At 35.6% G+C, this 22,570-nt stretch overlaps 1 protein-coding gene across 1 annotated transcript; it reads right to left on the reverse strand.

The window, feature by feature from the left end:
• Positions 1 to 10,657: 10,657 nt before the first annotated feature.
• LOC105798237 (MDIS1-interacting receptor like kinase 2) lies at positions 10,658 to 14,121 on the reverse strand. The gene is made up of 2 exons (XM_012628227.2): positions 11,370 to 14,121; positions 10,658 to 11,111 (listed from the first exon to the last, which is right to left on the reverse strand). Exons 1-2 carry the CDS (start codon positions 14,119 to 14,121, stop codon positions 10,723 to 10,725), a joined length of 3,141 nt encoding a protein of 1,046 aa, XP_012483681.2. The 3' UTR covers positions 10,658 to 10,722.
• Between the last annotated feature and the right edge of the window lie 8,449 nt (positions 14,122 to 22,570).

A 22,570-nucleotide genomic window follows, 5' to 3' on the forward strand; every position in this document is an offset into this window, starting at 1 on the left:
AGTTTATTACAATTTATATATATATAAAATAATATTGTATAAAATATTATTAACTTTTAAAGGATAGAAGTATATATAAATAAAAATTTTAAAATTGTATTATAAAGTAAAATCATTAAAATATATAGACATTATTGAATTAGTATAAAACATAAACTAACACATTATGAAATTAGATATATATGATAAAAGAATTAAAATAATAGTACATAATAAAATAAAATAATATATAAACTAATACAATAATAATACCTATAATAATAATAATAATAATAATCAATAACATAACAAGAATAATAAAAAATGACTAATTTGAATTTTAAAACCGAGATTGGGGAAAAAAAAAAAGAGGGACCATTCTGAACACGCGTATAACATAGAAGGGCCTAAGGAGAAATTTTCCTTTCTCCTCCAAAACGGCGTCGTTTCACCAAGGGCTAAATTGAAATCGCAGAAAAATTAAAAGGGTAAAATTTAAAAACAACTAAAAGCACTTGATTGAAAATCTAGTAAAAAGCGGAAGGGCCAAAAGCACAAATAACCCTTCTGCTACAAAACACGTGGATCCTGCTAGCGGGTCGAGTTGGCCAAATCAAGTATCTCAAAACGACGTCGTTTCGGACGTTTTGGAGCTGGCCCAAAACGGCGTCGTTTCATGCGCCTATAAAAGTCAATTTTTTTTTCAAAAAAATCACTTCAGCCAATTTTTTTTTAAAAAAAACCTCAAAACCTCTCAAGAGCTCTCTTCTCTCTCTAAACGCCCAGAATCCGGTGAAAGTCTCTGGTCGACTGCCGCCGTGCCGATTGCCGGTCATCGGCGACGGCGCCACCGTCTATGGTGGCCGGGAAGTAAAAAAAATTCTTTTTTTCTTCCGGTGCACTCCCTTGGCTTCTCCAAGCACTCCAGCACCACCGATGAAGGTAAAAAAAATCTTTCTTTTTATTTTATTTAGTATTTCGAAATAAAAAAACAATAACAATAACAATAAAAAAAGGAAACACCTTTAGTTTTTTTTTTTAGTCTTTTTTTTTGAACCTTTTTTCTTTATTTCTCCAAAAAATCCTCTCTTTTACATTGAAATTGTGGCCTTTATAGCTTTGATTTACAAGTTTTTTATTACATTTCTCGCCATTTTTGCGGGAGTTGGTGGTCGCAATAGTGGCGAGAAAGGTGTGGACGACGGTGACGGTGAGCATTGGTGGTAGTCTTGTTGGCGAAATTTGTCGATGAGGGTGTGCAAAATTTGGGTAAAACCAAAAAATTGGTTAACCAATCGAATTGATTAATCGATCGGTTAACCGAATTTTTTCGGTCGGGGTCGGTTAATTATTTTTTGATTTTTCGGTTAACGGTTAATTCGGTTCGAAACCGGATAAATAGGCCCACTATTCACCTAAACCCAATCCAAACCCAAGTATTCAATCCAACCCAATTACCCAACCCAACCCAATCATAAAAATTACAAATAATTTAATAAATAAAAATAAAATTCTAAAACTAAAACTAAAACTAAAGTATAAAAGCCTAAAAATAATTTAATTATGTATGATTCAATTAGGTTAATTCGGGTAATTCGGGTAATTCGTTTAATTCAGGTAATTCGGTTAATTCGGGTAATTCGGTTAATTTGGTTAATTCGGTTAATTCGGTTAACCGACCGAATTAACTGAAAAAATTTCGGTTCGGTTAATTTTTTTGAAAAAATTTCGGTTCGGTTAACGGTTAAAAATTTTGAAAGGTCGGTTAATTCGGTTAATGCTATTTCGGGTCGGTTAACTGGTCGGTTAACCGAATGAACACCCCTAGCTGTCAGAGGCTAGGGTTAGGTTTTTTTTTGTTTTTTGATGATTTTGGGCTATTGGGCTTAGTTGGGTTTGTTGTTTTTTGGTCTACTGTTTTGTTTTGGGTTTTTGTTTGTTTTGGGTATTTGTTTTTTTTTGACTATTTTTCTATTTGGGTTTTGCTGGTATGGGTACTGGGCCCGGGTAAAGTTTGGGCTGTACAGCTGCCCCTCTTTGCTCGTTGTCGTGTAACGAGAACAGAGCAAAGACTAAGAAAGACCAATTTTGCCCAGTCTCGCCGAGTCTTGACTTCTTGGTGCTCATCTTCTTCAAGTAATCCTCATTCCAGTCGACTGCGTCTTGTTGCTTCGATCCACTCCACTGCACTTTAGAGAGATACGACTCGTAGCTTTAATCATCTTCACAGCAACTTTAGGAGGACGAGATTTGTAGTTTTAGTCTGCTCCACTGCAACGTCAGGGAGATAAGACTTGTCATGGTAAATTTAATCCGACCTACTACACCTTCAGAGGTATAGGATTAGCAGCTTCAGTCTACTCCACTGCAACTTTAGGGAAATAAGACTTGCATATTTAACCTGCCTCACTGTAACTTCAGGGGAATAAGGTTTATTACTTCAACCTGCTCTACTACAACTTCAGAGAAATAAGGTTTGATATGGTCTGCTCTACTGCAACTTCAGAGAGATAAGACTTGTATCTTCAACCTGCCCTACTATAACTTCAGGGAGATAAGGTTCAATATGATAAGATTTGCTATCTACAATCTACTCCACTACAACTTTAGGGAGATAAGACTTGTTATGACAGATTTAATCCGACCTACTGCAACTTCAGAGGTATAGGATTTATCATTTTAATCCGCTCCACTGCAACTTCAAGGAGATAGGATTAGTATCTTCAACTTGCTCTACTGCAACTTCAGGGAGATAAGGTTTGTTATCTTCAGTCTGCTCCACTGCAACTTCAGGGAGATAAGACTTGTTATGGTGTGATCCGCTCTACTGCAACTTCAGAGAGATAAGATCTGTAGCTCTTTGAGGAAACATTTGCTATCTTCAGTCTGCTACATTGCAACCTCAGTGAGATAAGACTTATAGCTTTAACTTGTTTTACTGCATCTTTAAGAAAATAAAGTCTGATGTGATCTGCTCTACTGCAACTTCAGAGAGATAAGATCCATCATTTTAATTTGCTTCACTGCAACTTCAGGAAGATAGGATTAGTTTCTTCAATCTGATCCAGTGCAACTTCAGGGAGATAAGATTGGATGTGATCTGCTTACTGCAACTTCAGAGAGATAAGATCTGTGGTTTTAATCCGCTCTACTGCGACATCAGAGAGATAGGATTGGTTTCTTCATGCCACTACTTGCAACTTCGGGAGATAAGGCGGATGCGATCGCTCTCATCGCAAATTCAGAGAGATAAGATTGATAATTTATAGCTTTAATCTGTTCCACTGCAACTTCAGGGAAATAAGATTTGCTATCTTCAGTTTAATTAACTGCAATGTCGGGGAAGTAAGAGTCGTTGTTGTAGCTTTAATCTTTTTAACTGCAATGTCGGGGAAGCAAGATTCACTGTTGTAGCTTCAATCTGTTCCACTGCACCGCCAGAGAAGTAAGATTCACCGTTGTGGCTTCAATCTTTTTAATTGCAATGTCAGGGAAACAGGATTTGCCGTTGTAGCTTCAATTTGTTCCACTGCACCGCCAGGGAAGTAAGATTCGCCGTTGTGGCTTCAATCTTTTTAATTGCAATGTCGGGGAAGCAAGATTCACCGTTGTAGCTTCAATCTGTTCCATTGCACCGCCAGGGAAGTAAGATTCACCGTAGTGGCTTTAATCATTTTAATTGCAATGTCGGGGAAACAAGATTCGCCGTTGTAGCTTCAATTTGTTGCACTGCACTGCCAAAGAAGTAAGATTCGCCGTTGTGGCTTCAATCTTTTTAATTGCAATGTCGGGGAAGCAAGATTTATCGTTGTAGTTTCAATCTATTCCATTGCACCGCCAAGGAAGTAAGATTCGCCGTTGTGACTTCAATCTTTTTAATTGTAATGTCGGGGAAACAAGATTCATCGTTTTAGCTTCAATCTGTCCCACTGCACCGCTAGGAAGGTAAGATTCGCCGTTGTGGCTTCAATCTTTTTAATTGCAATGTCAGGGAAGTAAGATTTGCCGTTGTAGCTTCAATCTGTTCCACTGCACCGCCAGTGAAGTAAGATTCGCCATTGTGGCTTCAATGTTTTTAATTGCAATGTCTAGGAAACAAGATTCACTGTTGTAGCTTCAATCTGTTCCACTACACTGCCAAGGAAGTAAGATTTGTTGTTGTAGCTTTAATCTTTTTAACTGCAATGTCGGGGAAGCAAGATTCGCTGTTGTAGCTTCAATCTGTTCCACTGCACCGCCAGAGAAGTAAGATTCACCGTTGTGGCTTCAATCTTTTCAATTACAATGTCAGGGAAACAGGATTTGCCGTTGTAGCTTCAATTTGTTCCACTGCACCGCCAGGGAAGTAAGATTCGCCGTTGTGGCTTCAATCTTTTTAATTGCAATGTCAGGGAAGTAAGATTCACCGTTGTAGCTTCAATTTGTTCCATTGCACCGCCAGGGAAGTAAGATTCACCGTAGTGGCTTTAATCCTTTTAATTGCAATGTCGGGGAAACAAGATTCGCCGTTGTAGCTTCAATTTGTTGCACTGCACTGCCAAAGAAGTAAGATTCGCCGTTGTGGCTTCAATCTTTTTAATTGCAATGTCAGGGAAGCAAGATTTATCGTTGTAGTTTCAATCTATTCCATTGCACTGCCAAGGAAGTAAGATTCGCCGTTGTGACTTCAATCTTTTTAATTGTAATGTCGGGGAAACAAGATTCACCGTTTTAGCTTCAATCTGTCCCACTGCACCGCTAGGAAGGTAAGATTCGCCGTTGTGGCTTCAATCTTTTTAATTGCAATGTCAGGGAAGTAAGATTTGCCGTTGTAGCTTCAATCTGTTCCACTGCACCACCAGTGAAGTAAGATTCGCCATTGTGGCTTCAATGTTTTTAATTGCAATGTCTAGGAAACAAGATTCACCGTTGTAGCTTCAATCTGTTCCACTACACTGCCAAGGAAGTAAGATTTGTTGTTGTAGCTTCAATCTTTTAACTGTAATGTCGGGGAAGCAAGATTCGTTGTTATAGTTTCAATCTGTTCCACTATACTGCCAATGAAGTAAGATTCGCTGTTGTAGCTTCAATCTTTTTAGGGGGACAGGATCTATAATCTTCAACCTACTCCACTGCTGCTCAGAAAGATAAGGTTTGTGACTGAAATCTGCTTCCCTACTACCTCGGGAAGATAAGATTCACCGTCTTTGATCTGCTCTACTACTTAGGGAGATAGGACCTGCAATCTTCAACCTACTCCACTGCTGCTCAAAGAGATAGGATTGGTGGCTTAAATCGTCTTCCCTACTACCTTGGGAAGATAGGATTCACCGTCTTCGATTTGCTCCACTACTTATTAGGGAGACAGGATCTACAATCTTCAACCTACTCCACAACTGCTCATGGAGATAAGGTTTGTGGCTTAAATCTGCTTCCCTACTACCTTGGGAAGATAAGATTAACCATCTTCGATTTGCTCCACTACTGCTTAGGGAGACAGGATCTGCAATCTTTAACCTACTCCACTGCTGCTCAGAGAGATAAGGCTAGTTTTTTCGATCTGCTTCACTGCTAGCACAGGAAGACAAAATATGCTGTTTTCAGTCTGCTCCACTGTAAACTCTGGGAGGTAAGACTGGTGTCTTCGATCTACTTTGCTGCAAATACAGGAAGTAAAGATCTATTTTTTTCAATCCATTCCACTACAACTTCAGTGGTATAGGGTTTGCAGTTTCACCGATCTGTTCTGGGGAATCTGGCCTGTAGAATCTATTTTATGGACCTATTTATGCCTAGTGATTAGGATGTAATGATCAGAATGAATCAAAATCTCCTAACTAAATGTGCATGCATGAATGCAAAATGTTATGAAAATGATTCCTCAATGTTTGAGTTGTTATCGCCCATTGTTCAATAAGGCTTCATTGCCAACACGTCAGAATGCTATCTTTTCCGGCTGGTAATGCTCATATCTTACTTAACCGGATTGCCCCCACTGTAATCTTTAAGGTTCAATCCATTTTAATTTTGGGACATAAAATTTGAACCATCTTTCTTCTACTGAGTATAAGATCTAGCTCTTTCTCAAATCTCTCCCACAATAATTCAGGGGTATAGGATCTGAATCTCTTTGGCCTTACCGTTCCCAAGGTCTCGTACCAAATTTTTATGCACAATTGGAGAACTTAATGCAAATGATGTCATGTAATGCAAATGCATGAAATGAATGCAAAACAGATGTTGACTCTGAATCAACTCCATTTAGAAAATTTTACTAAAAAATAAATTTCTTTACAAAAAGCAGATGCATGTACGGCCTTGCCCTTATACTCTAAGAAACAACATCGATCTTCCTCTTTATCCGAACATTTAAGATAAATCTCACAAATTTCCAATGGATGCCACTATTAGCTCTTTCTTGCTTTATCCTGGTTGCGATCCATCGTCTGCCCATCCTCGTAACGCTCATTAGCTTTTTTAAGGAAGTCGGAATGTCAGTGACTCTCAAATAATTAGCCTGAATCTTCGAGCCACGAAGTAAAATAATGTACTCTTCCATCACCCTTCTTTTGTTGTGTTTCTTGGAATGTATTCGGACAGCCATATTATCGTCCACTTTATCAAGAAATTCGTTTTCCATGACAAGCTTTCTAACTTAGTAATCAAACTTGAATCAACACCTTTTTCTAAGATGAAAATGCAAAGCAATCATAAATAAAACAAAATGAAACAGGTTAGTACAACGAAAAAGAAAACAAGAATAAATAGAACACCTATTCGGGTGAACACTAATGGTTCGGTGTGGTTCTACCTAAGGTAGGCTCTTAAGGCTCTCTACATGCGGTTTGGTTCTAACGTAAAGGTACCCGAACCAGCAGATTCCTCGATCTTCACCCATTATAGGCTCATACAGACCAAGTTCAGTTCAAGGGAATACATTTCCCTATGGCTGCACGGAGATGAAAATCTCACGAAGACATAGATACAGATGTATCCCGAAAGCGATCCACTATCCTGCATGGAGGTGAAAACCTCACGAAGGAGTAGTTTCTCACTCTCACTTAAAAGGGTGTGACCAACGGTCATGCAATGTAGTGTGCATAAAGATACCAAAGCTTAAACTAACACAACAATTATAAACCACAATGATGAATATCATAATAAAGACGAATGAAATGCAACGAAAGTATCGTATATTTAAATCAAGTTTTCAATTTTTGACAAAAAGATAAAAAATAATCAACTCGTGGCTTGATTCTCTTATTTTGGGTCCCCAGCAGAGTCGCCAAGCTGTTGACACCATTTTTTTGATAAAAAAGGGTCGACTTGGATTTTGAAAAAAAAAACGAATATGGGAGTCGCCACCAATCTTTTTTGATGAGGTGTGATTGGGTCATCTCGTAAAAGTTGTTCTTTTTAATAAACAATTTAATTTTATTAAAACAACGATTTTGGTCCACGAAATTTAGAAAAATGGGTTCGAGAGTCGGTTACGTACGAGGAAGGATTAACACCCTCGTAACGCCCAAAATTGGTACCTAGTTGATTAATTAATGTCTTAGTGTCGAAGATTGAAAACTTTAAAGAGATTTAAAAATACGATCCCTTAAAAAACTCGAATGACATGGATTAAAATTTAAGATTCTCTTGTTCCGAAGGAATACCACATCCAGCACGTTAGGACATGATACTTTAAACCATCGAAACCAAGATCACCTTATGGTTTCAAAAAACATACTTTGAAGTTTTAAGAGGATATTTGGCTATTTGGTCAACCAAGAAATCAAAACTCAGCACGTTAGGGCACGCTTTCTCAAATTTCTAAATGCAAAATATTGCCTCACTTTGAAATTTTAGAAGGATATTTGGTTATTTGGTCGAACGAGAAACCGAAACCCAGCACATTAGGGTACGTTTTCTCGAATTTCCAAATGCAAAATATTGCCTTACTTTGAAATTTTAAAAGGATATTTGGTTATTTGGTCGAACGAGAAATCGAAACCCAGCACATTAGGGCACGTTTTCTCGAATTTCCAAATGCAAAATATTGCCTTACTTTGAAATTTTAAAAGGATATTTGGCTATTTGGTCGAACGAAAAAAATCGAAACTCAGCACATTAGGGCATGTTTTCTCGAATTTCCAAACGCAAAATATTGCGTTACTTTGAAAAATTTTCCTTTTTGAAGTATGGTATTAATATGTATAATAAAATTATAAAGTATAAAGAATATATATAAGTATGTATTAATATGTTTATGAAAATAAAGATACATATATATATATATAGATATGTAAACAAATTATAAAAAATATATAAAAACTATATAAGTATGTATATGTACATAAATCAAAGGTATGTATGTAGAATAAAATATTTTATTACAATTTATATATATATATATATAAAATATTATTATATAAAATATTATTAACTTTTAAAGGATAGAAGTATATATAAATAAAAATTTTAAAATTGTATTATAAAGTAAAATCATTAAAAATATATAGACAATATTGAATTAGTATAAAAACATAAATTAACACATTATGAAATTAGATATATATGATAAAAAGAATTAAAATAATAGTACATAATAAAATAAAATAATATATAAACTAATACAATAATAATACCTATAATAATAATAATAATAATAATAATAATAATAATAATAATCAATAACATAACAAGAATAATAAAAAAAGGACTAATTTGAATTTTAAAACCGAGATTGGGGCAAAATAAAAAATAAACAAAAAGAGGGACCATTCTGAACATGCGTAAAACATAGAAGGGCTTAAGGAGATATTTTCCCTTCTCCTCCAAAACGGCGTCGTTTCACCAAGGGCTAAATTGAAATCGCAGAAAAATTAAAAGGGTAAAATTTAAAAACAACTAAAAGCACTTGATTGAAAATCCAGTAAAAAGCGGAAAGGCTAAAAGCGCAAATAACCCTTCCGCTACAAAACACGCGGATCTTGCTAGCAGGTCAGGTCGGCCGGATCGGGTATCTCAAAACGACGTCGTTTCGGACATTTTGGAGCTGGCCCAAAACGGCGTCGTTTCATGCGCCTATAAAAGTCAATTTTTTTTTCAAAAAAATCACTTCAGCCAATTTTTTTTTAAAAAAAACCTCAAAACCTCTCAAGAGCTCTCTCCCCTCTCTAAACGCCCAGAATCCGGTGAAAGTCTCAGTCGATCGCCGCGTGCCGATTCAGGTCATCGGCGACGGCGCCACAAATCTATGGTGGCGGAAGTAAAAAATTTTTTTTCTTCCGGTGCACTCCCTTGGCTTCTCCAAGCACTCCAGCACCACCGATGAAGGTAAAAAAAATCTTTCTTTTTATTTTATTTAGTATTTCGAAATAAAAAAACAATAACAATAACAATAAAAAAAGGAAACACCTTTAGTTTTTTTTTTTAGTCTTTTTTTTTGAACCTTTTTTCTTTATTTCTCCAAAAAATCCTCTCTTTTACATTGAAATTGTGGCCTTTATAGCCTGATTTACAAGTGTTTTTTTATTACATTTGCTGCCATTTTTGCAGGGAGTTGGTGGTGCACTGTGATGGCGAGAAGCAGTGGACGACGGTGACAAAGTGCAACAAGTGGTAATCTTGTGGCGTAGGTGTCGAGAGGCTAGGGTAGGGTTTCTTTTTTTTTTTTGATGATTTTGGGCTATTGGGCTTAGTTGGGTTTGTTGTTTTTGGGTCTGCGTTTTGTTTTGGGTGTTTGTTTTTTTTGTTGTTTGGGTTTTGCTGGTATGGGTACTGGACCCGGGTAAAATTTGGGCTGTACACAAATCTCATGCGAACCGATTTTCCGCAAAGTCCAAAACAGTTTATACTTTCAATTAATTTACAATATAATCCTAAAATTTACCATTTTCAAAAGTAAGTTCCCTAAACCTTAAAATCATCAAAAGTCATTTAATAAATATATTGATTTAACTCCAAACTTAAAATCCATCAAAATAACACCAAGAAATTGAAATTCTCTACAATGAAAACTTCCACAAACATCACAAATTCTAAAAATTGCAATATGAGTAAACTAGTTTTTGATGTTAAAGGTTCCGAAAATATAAAATTTAAGTAAAAAGGATCAAAATCTAGTAACCAAATTAACTTTGAAACTTTCAGCCCTAGGCGGTGCTTTTCTCTTCTCCTCCCGCAAGCTTTTCTTGTTTCGAAATTGAAACAAATTGACAAAGGAATTTTTAAGCTTCTCTTCCTATCCACTATCTATTATTCATCTTTATTTTATTTATAATAGTTTAATATAACATAATATATATTACATACATATAAATATGATATGACCGTCCACTTAATTAAACAACAAGGGTATAATTGCTTTTCAAATCCTTTAATTATAAATTAGTTTATAATTTAATAACCATCACACTTTTATCACTTAAGCAATTAAGTCCCTGTACCTTAATTTAAGTTCTAATTCAATGAAATTACCTAACCGAAATTTAATTTACTTCTAACATAATTCCGTAAATATTTAATAAAAATACTTACAGTCGATTCTGAAAATTGGTCACAAAACCATATTTTTCGATACCACTCACTTTCAAGTCGTTACATAAATAAAGACTAAAAACAATAATGAAAATGCTTTTATAAATAAACTAGGTAAAACTATGTTATTACAATTATCATATGATTGATATTTAGGCATACTCAACTGATATTTAAGAGAATATGATATTCATATCCACTTAAAAATGCTTCACCAGATCAACTACTATTTATTTATTTGTAACATTCACCGCTCATAAACATCTCATAATTCTTAAGCTCGATAAGAGATATTTCATGAAGAGGCATTGAAATTGGAGACTTGATGTGTAGGAATTCTTGGGACACTAATTTCATTGTTGGTCGAGCTTTGGGTTTGGTCCATAAGCATGCAAAAGCAATGATAGCAACGAAAGCGATGTTTCCTACCAATTTCCGACTTCTTGGGGGTGATAATCGAGGGTCCAAGATTTCATTTAGCATGATATTTTGGACACTAGATGATGATGATATTAGTAATGACAACAATTCACCAGGATGCTTTCCCATCAATATTTCCAATGCCAACACTCCAAAGCTATATACGTCACATTTTTCAGTCACAACCAAAGAATAAGCAAATTCTGTAGGTAAAAAAAAAATTAAACATAGATGTTAATTTATATTGTGCATTCAATTCTAGGTGCATGTATAGTTGTATTTGAATTCTCTAATCTCAAGTTAAAACAAAAAATTTATTTATATTTGACCTTTGTTAATTTTGCTTTTCTCACTTGTTTCTCTCATATTATTCTAATATGTAATTCAAAACAAATAATCACTACAAACTAAGAATGGATGAAGCTAAATAAAAAGGGGAAAAGGGAGTGAAGTTACAGAACCTGGAGCAATGTATCCATACGTTCCAACAATTACAGTCCGATTAGATGAATCAGGATCAAGAAGTCTTGCAGTCCCAAAATCAGCAATAAAAGCTTCCCATTCTAAGTTCAACAAAACATTATTGCTTGAGATGTCTCGATGAACAATTGGATGGTTGCAATCATGATGCATGTAAGATAGAGCATGTGCGACACCTTTGACAATGTTCACTCTTTTGGTCCAATCCAATTCCACAGCTTCCTCATCAATGCTCAAGGCATAAAACAAGCTTCCGTTTTCCATATATTCATAAATCAAGAACATGCAACGATTGTGGAGACAAAATCCGTGGAGCTTGACGATGTTCTTGTGTCGTATTTCAGTTAAAAACTTGATCTCATTTCGGAAATTTGTATCATAAGTTGGCTGCTCAGCTTCCAATCGGTGGAGTTTTTTTAAAGCAACAACTCTGCCACTTGGTAAGACTGCTCTGTAGACACTGCCATAACCCCCAGTTCCAATGCAATATTTCATATCAAAATCCTCTGTGGCTTTGATGATGTCTTCAAACGCAATCTTTCCATCAAAGCTCCAAATAGAGAATAAATCTCCATTTTCTGTTGGACTTGGATCAGGTTTCAAAGCTGTAGCTTTATATCGTCGGAATAGGATGAACATTACCAACACAAAAGTCGAGACAAAAAATAATAAAGTTGGAACCAGAATAACAACAGGCAGATTGTGCTTCACTACTTTGCTATTTCTTTCCTTGTTTACAGTTGGAGATGAAGGGCAAGGACGAAAGCCTTGAATGGAACCACATAAATACTTGTTGCCTGTAAATGTGTCGGGTGCAAAATGCAATAATCCATCTGGAATTGGACCCCATAGTGAATTCATTGACAAATTGAGGCTCTCCGGATAAATTGGAAATTCAGGAATCATGCCCGTTAGATTATTCCAACTGACATCTAAGATGCTTAAATGAGTTAAATTCCCAAATTGGGGAATCCTTCCACTCAAGTTATTGTTTGCCAAATTTAAGTATGTTAAATTTGACAAATTACCAATCTGAGTTGGAATGGGTCCACTCAATTTGTTGTATGAGAGATCCAGGTGCTTTAACTTCAAACTATGAATTTCATGGGATATGGGACCTTCCAAAAGATTCGAGGCCATGGATAGATACCTTAAATTGGGTAAATGAAGCAGAGATGAAGGGATAGAATGGGAAATGTGATTGGAATCAAGATGCAACTCTTTTAGATTGGTCATATTTCCAATTTGAGAAGGGATGGGACCATGTAAAAGATTTCTGTCAAGGAACAACCACAGCAAATTGGTCAAGTAACAAAGAGATGAAGGGATTGAGCCAGTGAGTTTGTTATCAGAGAGGAACAATAGAGTCAGATTCTTTGATTTTCCAATATCTATTGGGATGAAACCTTCAAAAAGATTTGAGTCAAGCCACAAAAGACTCATGTTGGGTAAAAGACCTAGAAATGAAGGGATTTGACCACTCAAGTTATTGGCACCAAGATCCAAGTTAGTCAACCTCTTAAGATTTTTTATTTCTAATGGGATGGAACCATTTATTTTATTTGTATAAAGATCTAAATATTCCAGACTGGATAAATTACCCAAATTTGGTGGGAGTGGGCCCAAAAGCATATTGGAGGATAGATCCAGTGTAACCAAATTCGTTAGCCTACCAATTTCTTGTGGAATGGATCCATTAAGTTGGTTATGCTGAAGGAGCAACGACCCTAGATTGGTTACATTGTTGACAGAAGATGGGATTGGACCAACAAGCATATTAAAAGATAGATCCAATGTAATCAAATTTGTCAGTCTCCCAATTTCTTGTGGAATGGGTCCATTAAGTTGGTTTCCATAAAGAACCAACGATGCAAGATTGGTCAAGTTGTTGACAGAAGATGGGATTGGACCAACAAGATTATTAGAAGATAGATTCAATGTAATCAAATTTGTCAGTCTCCCAATTTCTCGTGGAATGGATCCATTAAGTTGGTTGCCTTGAAGGAGCAACGACTGTAGATTAGTTAGGTTGGTGATAGAAGATGGGATTGGACCAACAAGCATGTTGCTTGAGAGATGGAGATTAACCAAACTCTTCAACTTTCCTATATATGGAGGAATGGAACTATTGAGCTGGCAGTTTCGGAGGTGGAGAGTCCTTAGCTTTTTCAGGTTCCATATATGGGGAGGGACTATGCTCCGTAATGGATTAGAGTTCATAATCAAGTGAGTGAGATTGGTCAAAAGACCTATAGCTGAAGGCAGATGAACGATGAGGTTCCTCGTCAAATTTAGAGTAACAAGATTCTCCATCTTGTCAATTTCCAAGGGAATGGAATGAATTTCATTATAAGAAACATCAAGCACTGCCAATTGAGTAAGGTTTCCAAGTGAAGAAGGTAACTCACCTCTAAGATTATTTGAGGACAGGTTGAGGGACTTGAGTTTTGAAAGTGCACCTATTTGAGGTGTTATAGTCCCATTTAGACCATGGCCACTAAGATCAATCTCGATGACACTTCCAGCAGCATTACATCTGACACCAGGCCATGTACAATGGTGAACACCTATGTTGCTGTAGCTACTCCACCACCCAGTTTCCAGCAATGCTTTTTCCTCAGATAAAAGAGATTCTGAATCATTATTTGTTGCACTAGTAATCTCACTGCTCCTCACTGTTATAGAGAGTGAAAAAAGTAAAATAACAAAACAAGTGTAAAAAGAGAATGCCATAGCTATTAAGATCAGGGTTGAAGCTTTACTCCCAACTCTCTAGCTAATTTTAAAGAGCCGGTAAAAACATATACATATATATAGACTTGATCCAACATTTGCCTTTTTATCACTGTTCTATTATTCTTCCTTGGGATAATGATAATGGTTTTTCCCATTCCGTTTTGTATGAAAGTATGCTCAGATAAATATTAAAAAGGTAATGATTTATTCGACCCTATAATTTTATAAAAAAATTATTTTATCTTTCTATTTAATTTTGTCTTTTTAACCCTTAAACTTATATTTTTAATTAAATCACCCTAAAATGAATAGAAAAGTTAACATTTTTAATTTTGATAACATGGATGATACATCAGCATTTAATTAATTTAAAAAATTAGAAATCATTAAAATTATTTAAAGAGTATAAAACTATAAAAAAATTAATATTTTTAAATCTTAAAAAATTAATTAAACGGTGGCATGTTATCCACATGACAATCCATGTGTATGCCACGTTAACAAATGTTAATTTTTTCATCCAATTTGAGGTGATTTGACAAAAAAATACAAGTTGAAAAGCTAAAAGAGACAAAAAATAAATAAATAAATGGAGGGCTAAAATGATTTTTTTATAAAGTTGAATGGCCTAAAAAATTATTATGCCTACTAAAAATAATTACCTTTCTGTAAAGTTATTATGAAAATTATTGGCCGCGTACATGACCAATGTGTTCAACGTTTCATTGGTAGGAAATGAAGACCAAAATTGATTTTAGAAACTAAGCAGCTCAATTTTGTTGTATTGTTCTTCTAATAAAGCAATAATGATACTGTTAAACCCCAATTTTTCTAACATCAGTTTTATCGGAATGAACACAATGATAAAATTATACTCTATATTATGATATCGTAACTTTATTTAAGAATGTATGATTACTAAATGATCACGATGATGAAAATTTAATAAAATAATATTATTTTAAAATATAACATTTGACTAATCAAACCTATCTTAAAACGTATCTTGAGATATTTACATGGTACCATTACTCATGGGCTGGTTTTTCGTCGATCTAACGGACTATCTTTGGTTGAGTATGTTGATGCCAACTGGGGACTTGATTTTGATGATCGTCGATCTACTACAGGATTTTGTGTCTACTTTAGTCGTACACCTGTTTCATGGTGTTCTAAGAAACAAATTGTGTCACGATCTATAGCAAGGCTGAATATCGAAGTCTAGCTGCAGCTTCTAGTGATATTACGTGGTTAGTGTCTCTGCTAACAAAGTTACAAATTAGCTCTACTGATCCTCCAACAGTTTGGTGCTGTTCAGCTAATCCAGTATTACACTCTAAATTCAAACATGTTGAACTTGATCTATTTTTTGTTCGCGAGAAAGTGGCTGATGGATCTGTTGTTGTCGGTGAGGTACCAACATGTGACCAAGTTGCAGATATTTTCACTAAACCTTTGTTTCTCTCGTTATTTGCTCAGTTTCGAAGTTTGCTTCAGGTCTTACCTCTTGAGAAGCTAGGTGAATGTTAATAGTCATTTAAAGTCTATTATGGTTGTTAGTTTGTTATGAAATCTGGTAATCAGTTTGATATGCAGTTGGTTAAGAACAGTTACTTCTTGTATCAGTATATAAACATAGTCAATGTATTCAATCCGAGTGAAGAAAGAATGAATGAAAAATATTATTTTGGAGTTCATCATTCTCAAACATTTTCTACTTAGTATCTAATAATACTTTTACTACTCAGTACTTAACACACAATGATGAAATTATACTCTATATTACAATATCTTCACATTATTTGAGAATGTATAAGTACGAAATGATCACGATGATGAGAATTTAATAAAATAATATTATTTTAAAATATAACATTTGACTAACCAAACCTACCTTAAAGTACAGCAGGCGTGCTAGGTTACTTTTTATATTTAAATGTAGAAAATGAAGTGCAATTGGTTGTTTAAATATGAAAATGTTATAGTCTTCTTTTCAGGAATCACTTATATTTGAAAATGTGCTCTCATAAAGTTTGTTTTTCCCCTGGAAATTGTAGCCAAACTATCTCACATATATTTGATAAGGTTTAAGACATATGTATGTGTATCTCTATGAGGTAATCCTATAGAAATTATTTATTTTGTTCTATTAAGAAAATAAAAGATTGGCTAATTAAAACATATTTTTTACATAAATATATCAAGCAAGTAAGAGTTAAGCCAGAAATTTTGTTTAACTGGTCGAGATAAGGTTATAAAATTTGAAGGACTAAAATTAAAAAAATTGTATTACAAATATTTAAATTAAATTAAATTATTAATTTTCTAAATTTCTAAAATTATGATTTTCTATTTAATCAAAGGTTAAAAAATACTAAATTAAAACTGTTTTTATTTCAGAGCATGGTTGGTAGTCCCCGATGAACTTTTGTAAGAGTACTGATTAAAAAGACATGGTTTCTAAATCACTAGGATTATTGATAATAATAGATCTGCAAAAACCAAACACAAAGGGCAGTATTCAAAATTATAATGATAGAATTATTAGAAAGTGAAGAGATCAAATAACACAAAGATGCCATGCATTGTTTAAATAATGCTAGACAAGAAAATCAAGTTGAAAAACTGGCATGGAGTTCAACAATTTCCCCTGAATTTTGAGATTGAATTTTGGCTTCATCATCCATCTACAGATCACGGTCGTTGAGTTGCAGTAGAGATATAGCTTGGAGACGATCTACTACTGATATTTTTCGGGAAAGAAACTCTTGAGACACACACTTCATTGTTTGTCGGAACTTTGGGTTCGACCTTAAGTAAGCAGAGGCTATTGTTGCAGCAAAAACAATATCCTTCGCACTTCTTCGATCACTTGGAAGCAATGAGCGTGGATCTAAAATATCACTAACATTATATTCTTGGAAGACAATGCCGATAGTGATACCAAGAGTTCACAAGGATGCTTTCCCATTAGCGTTTCAAGTGCCAATACTCCAAAGCTATAAACATCACATTTTTCAGTTACAACCATAGTATAAGCAAGTTCTGAATTTAACAAATAAGAAACGCAATTAATATATAGTTGTTAAAACAACAAAAGAACTTTAGTACTTGATAATCATGACAAAATATCCTTAAACTCTTGCTAATCTTTAACCATTATGGTTTAAGAATCAGGATCTAATTTTCAATACCTATAAGGCATACTTACAACCCAAAGAAGATAAAATAGTAGAATAACCAAACGAAGACAAACTCAAAGTTGGGAAACTTGATCTGGCGCAATATATCCGTAGGTTCCAACAAGCATTGTTTGATTGGATAATTCAGGATCAATGAGTGTAGCTGTGCCAAAATCCGAGATTCAAGCCTCAAGATTGGAGGTTAATAATATGTTATTGTTTGATATGTCTCAATGAACAATTGGAGGGTGGCAATCATGATGCAGATAAGATAAAAGTACATGCTATATCTTTGATTATATTTACTCTTTCAATCCAATCCAACTCCATTGCTTTAGTGTTTAGTAAGAAGACACAAAATAAGCTCCATCGTTTATGGAGACAAAATCCATGAAGCTTCACTATGTTCTTGTATCGTATTTCTGATAATATTTTTGTCTCATTCTTAAAACTTTGTTAGAAATTAGCCATCTATGCAGCAGCTCTCTCACTTGATAAGATGAAAACATTTTCCCTTCAAACAGAAAACATTTGGCCATATTGAGAACAATTCTATTCTTTCTCTCACAAACACCATTCTGCTGCAGTGTGTAGATGGTAGTTAATTGATGCTGAATTCCAGCTTCATCACAGACCTTCTGAAACTTTTGAGACACATATTCAGTCCCATTATCTAACCTCAATACCTTCAGCTTGCAACTTGCTTGATTCTCAGCTAAGACCTTAAACTTGCAGAAGAAATCAACCACATCTGACTTTTGTTTCAAAAAACTCACCCAACAGAATCTAGTGCAATCATCAATGAACAACACAAAATATATGTTGTCATTCAAATAAGAGGTCTTCATGGGTCCACAAATATCAGTATGGACCAGTTAGATCCTCTCTTGAGCTCTCAAAGCTTTGTTAACAGGAAAAGGTAATTTGGTCTACTTGCCAAGCTGACAGACTTCACATACAAAAGTTTTAGGCTCAATCTTGGACATGTCTTCAACTAGGCTTATCTTATGAAGTAAACTAAGTGACTTATAGTTCACATGCCCCAGCCTCTTGTGCCACAAACATGATTCATCAGTCAGAGTAGTATATGCTTTTACTTCTAACTGATTCACATCTAAAGTGAATGATCTGTCATGCATAGCTACTGTCATTAGCTCTTGAGCAAAAAGATCCTTAATCACACAAGTTTTTTCTTCAAAAATAAGGGAGTAACTCTTCTCTAACAACTGACCAACACTAAGTAAATTCTTGTCAATATCAGGTACAACAAGAACTTCTGAACTTGTTTTGTTACCTGATTGAGTGCAGATCACAACCTTGCCTTTGCCTTTGGCCTCAATACACTTACCATTCCCAATTTTAACTTTAGACACAAAACTGGTGTCTAACTCCCTAAACATGCGTTTATCTGATGCCATGTGATGAGTGTAGCCACTGTCAATCAACCAATTCTTTCTAAATTTGCTCAAACTTGCAAAACAAGAAGCAGTAAAAACATGCTCCTCCTAAGCTTGAACATCCTCAGCAGCTTAAGCTTGATTCTACTGCTATGGTTGTGTTTTTACCTTGTTTTTGCAAACTTTTTCCATGTGGCCAAGTTGCTTGCAGTTTTTACATTGAATGTCAGACTTGTACCAACAATAATTTTCTTAATGAGTGGACTTCTTACAATGAGTGCATGGTGGAAACTTCTTTTTAGCAGCATCCTTCTTTCTTTTTTCTTTCTTTTCTGACCAAAGCTTCTTGCCCTTGTAGCTTGAGCTTGAGCTCGAGCTTGAGCTTTATTTGCTTTTGGCCTGAAAGGCTCCTTCAGAATGCTCATCCATCATGTTTGCTCTTCTCTACTCTTGTGCATAGAGAGCATTTATTAGCTTTGTCAAGGATATAGCTCATAGGTCCCCAGAGTCCTCCAAGGAAGAAATTTTTTACTCATACTTCTCTGGAAGAGTTGTAATGACCTTTTCAACTATTCTTTTGTCACTGAAATCATCCCCAAGAAGCCTGATGTTGTTGATTGTAGACATAATCCTATTAGAATACTACTTGATGGTTTTAGACTCCTTCATCTTCAGATTCTCGAAGTCCCTCTTTAGGTTGATTAACTGTTGTTGTATGGTTTTTTCTGACCCTTGAAACTCTTCCTTGAGTTAAGGCATTGTTTTCTCTCTTTCTCTTTGTAAATTCTCACTTGTATTTTGGAGTGAAATATATTTGGTAGTGCCCGAGGACGTAGGCAAATTTTGCTAAACCTCGTTAAATTCTTGTGTTCTTTATTGTATTATTCTGCATGAATTGTGAGTGTGATTGTAGTGATTTATTGTGCTATTAAATTACGATAAAGGGATATTCTGGCTAGGAAAGACCTGGTACTTAAGCGATCCTTGCGATCCACCTCTCTTTCCTGGGAATTGAACTCAGTGTGGTTTTTTAGTACAATAATTTTACTCTTTTACACGCTTTCGCACAACAATTGGTATCAGAGCCAGGTTCGTACTTGGGGAATACAATCGCTCACGGCACTGTTCACGTACTGTAGTTGGGATTGAGGAGAAAAATGGAAAAGGCATCGTCATCAGCAAAGACTACTGTGACCAATGCAAAATTTGAAGTAGAGAAATTTGATGGTACCAATAATTTTGGTATGTGGCAATGTGAGATCTTGGATGTCTTATGTCGCAAGAGTGGATATAGCCCTTGAAGAAAAAACGACAAGATGGATGACAAGGAGTGGGCTAAGATCAATAGGCAAGGTGTGGAACAATTCGCCTATGTTTGGCTAAAGAGCGAAGTATACATCATGAGGGAGACATCGTGAAGAAGTTATGGGATACTTTGGAAGAAAAGTTTCTAACAAAAAGTCTTGAAAATAGGCTTTATATGAAAAAGAAACTTTATCGATTCACATATGCACCCGGTATGTCGATGAATGACCATGTGAACTCATTCAATAAAATTTTAGCAGACTTGCCAAATTTGGATGAGAAATTTGAAGATGAAGACAAGGCATTACTGTTGTTGAATTCTCTTCCTGATGAATATGATCATCTTACCACCACATTGCTTCATGGGAAGGATACGATCACATTTGATGCAGTCTGTAGTGCATTGTATAGATCTGAGACTCGAAAGAAATATAAAAAAGATCACAGAGATACAACTGTAGAAGTCTTAACAGTAAGAGGTCGTTCGTACAGCAACAAATCTGGTAAAAGGAGCAAGTCCAAAAGGAGACCTGCCAAAGATGAATGTGTTTTTTGTCGTGAGAAAGGGCATTGGAAAAAGAATTGTCCTAAGTTACAAAAGGGCAAGGTTATTTCTAATGCTTGTGTAGCTAAGCATGATGATGAGTCAGACTTTAGCTTGGTTGGCATGGCAATGGCGTGTCATACAGATGAGTGGATTTTAGATTTGGGATATACTTACCATATGTGTCCTAATAAGGACTGGTTTTCTAGTCTTAAAGAACTAGAAGGTGGAGTTGTTTTTATGGGCAATGACAGCGCTTGTAAGACAATGGGAGTAGGAACAATCCAATTGAAGAATCACGACGGCTCAATTCAAGTCTTGACAGATGTTCGCTACATACCTAGCTTGAAGAAAAATCTCATCTCATTAGGGGTCCTAGAATCTAAAGGGCTCACAATCACTTTGAGAGATGGATTACTAAAGGTAGTAGCTGGGGTATTGACGGTGATGAAAGGCACAAGAAGGAACAACCTATACTATTTAAATGGAAGTACAGTTATTGGATCAACATCAACAGCTTTTGCAAAAGATGCAGATTTAGAGGCTACCAGGTTATGGCATATGCGATTGGGACATGCTGGTGAAAAAGCTTTGCAGAGTTTGGCGAAGCAAGGCTTGTTGAAAGGTGTAAATTCTTGCAAATTGGAATTCTGTGAACATTGTGTTCTGGGCAAGCAGACGGGGATAAAATTTGGTTTAGCAATTCACAATACAAAAGGAATTCTGGACTACGTTCACAGTGATGTGTGGGGAACTACTAAAGTGGCTTCTTTGGGAGGTATGCACTATTTTGTTACTTTTGTTGATGATTATTCAAGAAAAGTATGGGTGTATCTGATGAAAAGAAAAAATAAAGTTTTGGATGTATTTCTGAAATGGAAGAAGATGGTGGAGACCCAGACTGGTCGAAAGGTCAAACGACTTCGATCAGATAATGGTACTGAGTACAAGAATGATCCATTTCTACAAGTATGTCAAGATTAGGGCATTGTGCGACACTTCACTGTTCGAGATACACCACAACAGAATGTGGTGGCAGAACGTATGAATTGGACTATACTGGAGAAAGTTCGATGTATGTTGTCCAATGTTGGATTGGGCAAGGAATTTTGGGCTGAGGCAGTTACATATGCGTGCCATCTAATTAACCGATTACCATCAGCTGCAATAGATGGAAAAACTCCTATGGAGAGGTGGGCTGGTAAACCTTCTACTGATTATGATTCTTTACATGTTTTTGGTTCCACTGCATATTATCATGTAAAAGAATCTAAGTTAGACCCAAGAGCAAAGAAAGCATTATTCATGGGTATAACTGGTGGAGTAAAAGGATATCGTCTCTGGTGTCCTGATACAAGAAAGATTGTTTTCAGTAGAGATGTGACTTTTAATGAATCAACCATGATGAAGAACAATGATTCACAAAAGGATAACAAAACCAATGGCACTTTGCAGCAGGTGGAGATTGAAAAGGTTAATGATGATCCAGCTAATATTGAAGGAAAAATTGATGAAGAAGTTTCGACCCAAGAACTTCTACAGCAACATGATTCAATTGCATATAGGAGGCCAAAAAGAGAGATTCGTATGCCTGCTCGCTTTGATGATATGGTGGCCTATGCACTTCCAATTGCAGATGATGATATTCCTTCTACTTACACAGAAGCAAGAAGTAACCCTGATGGTGTAAAGTGGAAGCAAGCTATGAAAGAAGAAATGCAGTCTCTTCATAAAAATAGGACTTGGGAGTTGGTGACACTACCCAAAGGAAAGAAGGAAATTGGATGCAAATGGGTATATGCAAAGAAAGAAAGATTTCCTGGCAAAAATGAAGTTCGATACAAGGCTAGATTGGTAGCAAAGGGTTACACTCAGAAAGAAGGAATAGACTACAATGAAGTGTTTTCTCCAATTGTAAAGCATTCGTCTATTCGGATTTTGCTAGCCTTGGTTGCGTAATATGATCTTGAACTAGTTCAGCTCGATGTGAAGACCGCATTTTTACACGGTGATTTGGA

The sequence above is a fragment of the Gossypium raimondii genome, chromosome 9 (genome assembly GCF_025698545.1).
Source record: "Gossypium raimondii isolate GPD5lz chromosome 9, ASM2569854v1, whole genome shotgun sequence".
Classification (NCBI taxonomy): Eukaryota; Viridiplantae; Streptophyta; class Magnoliopsida; order Malvales; family Malvaceae; genus Gossypium; species Gossypium raimondii.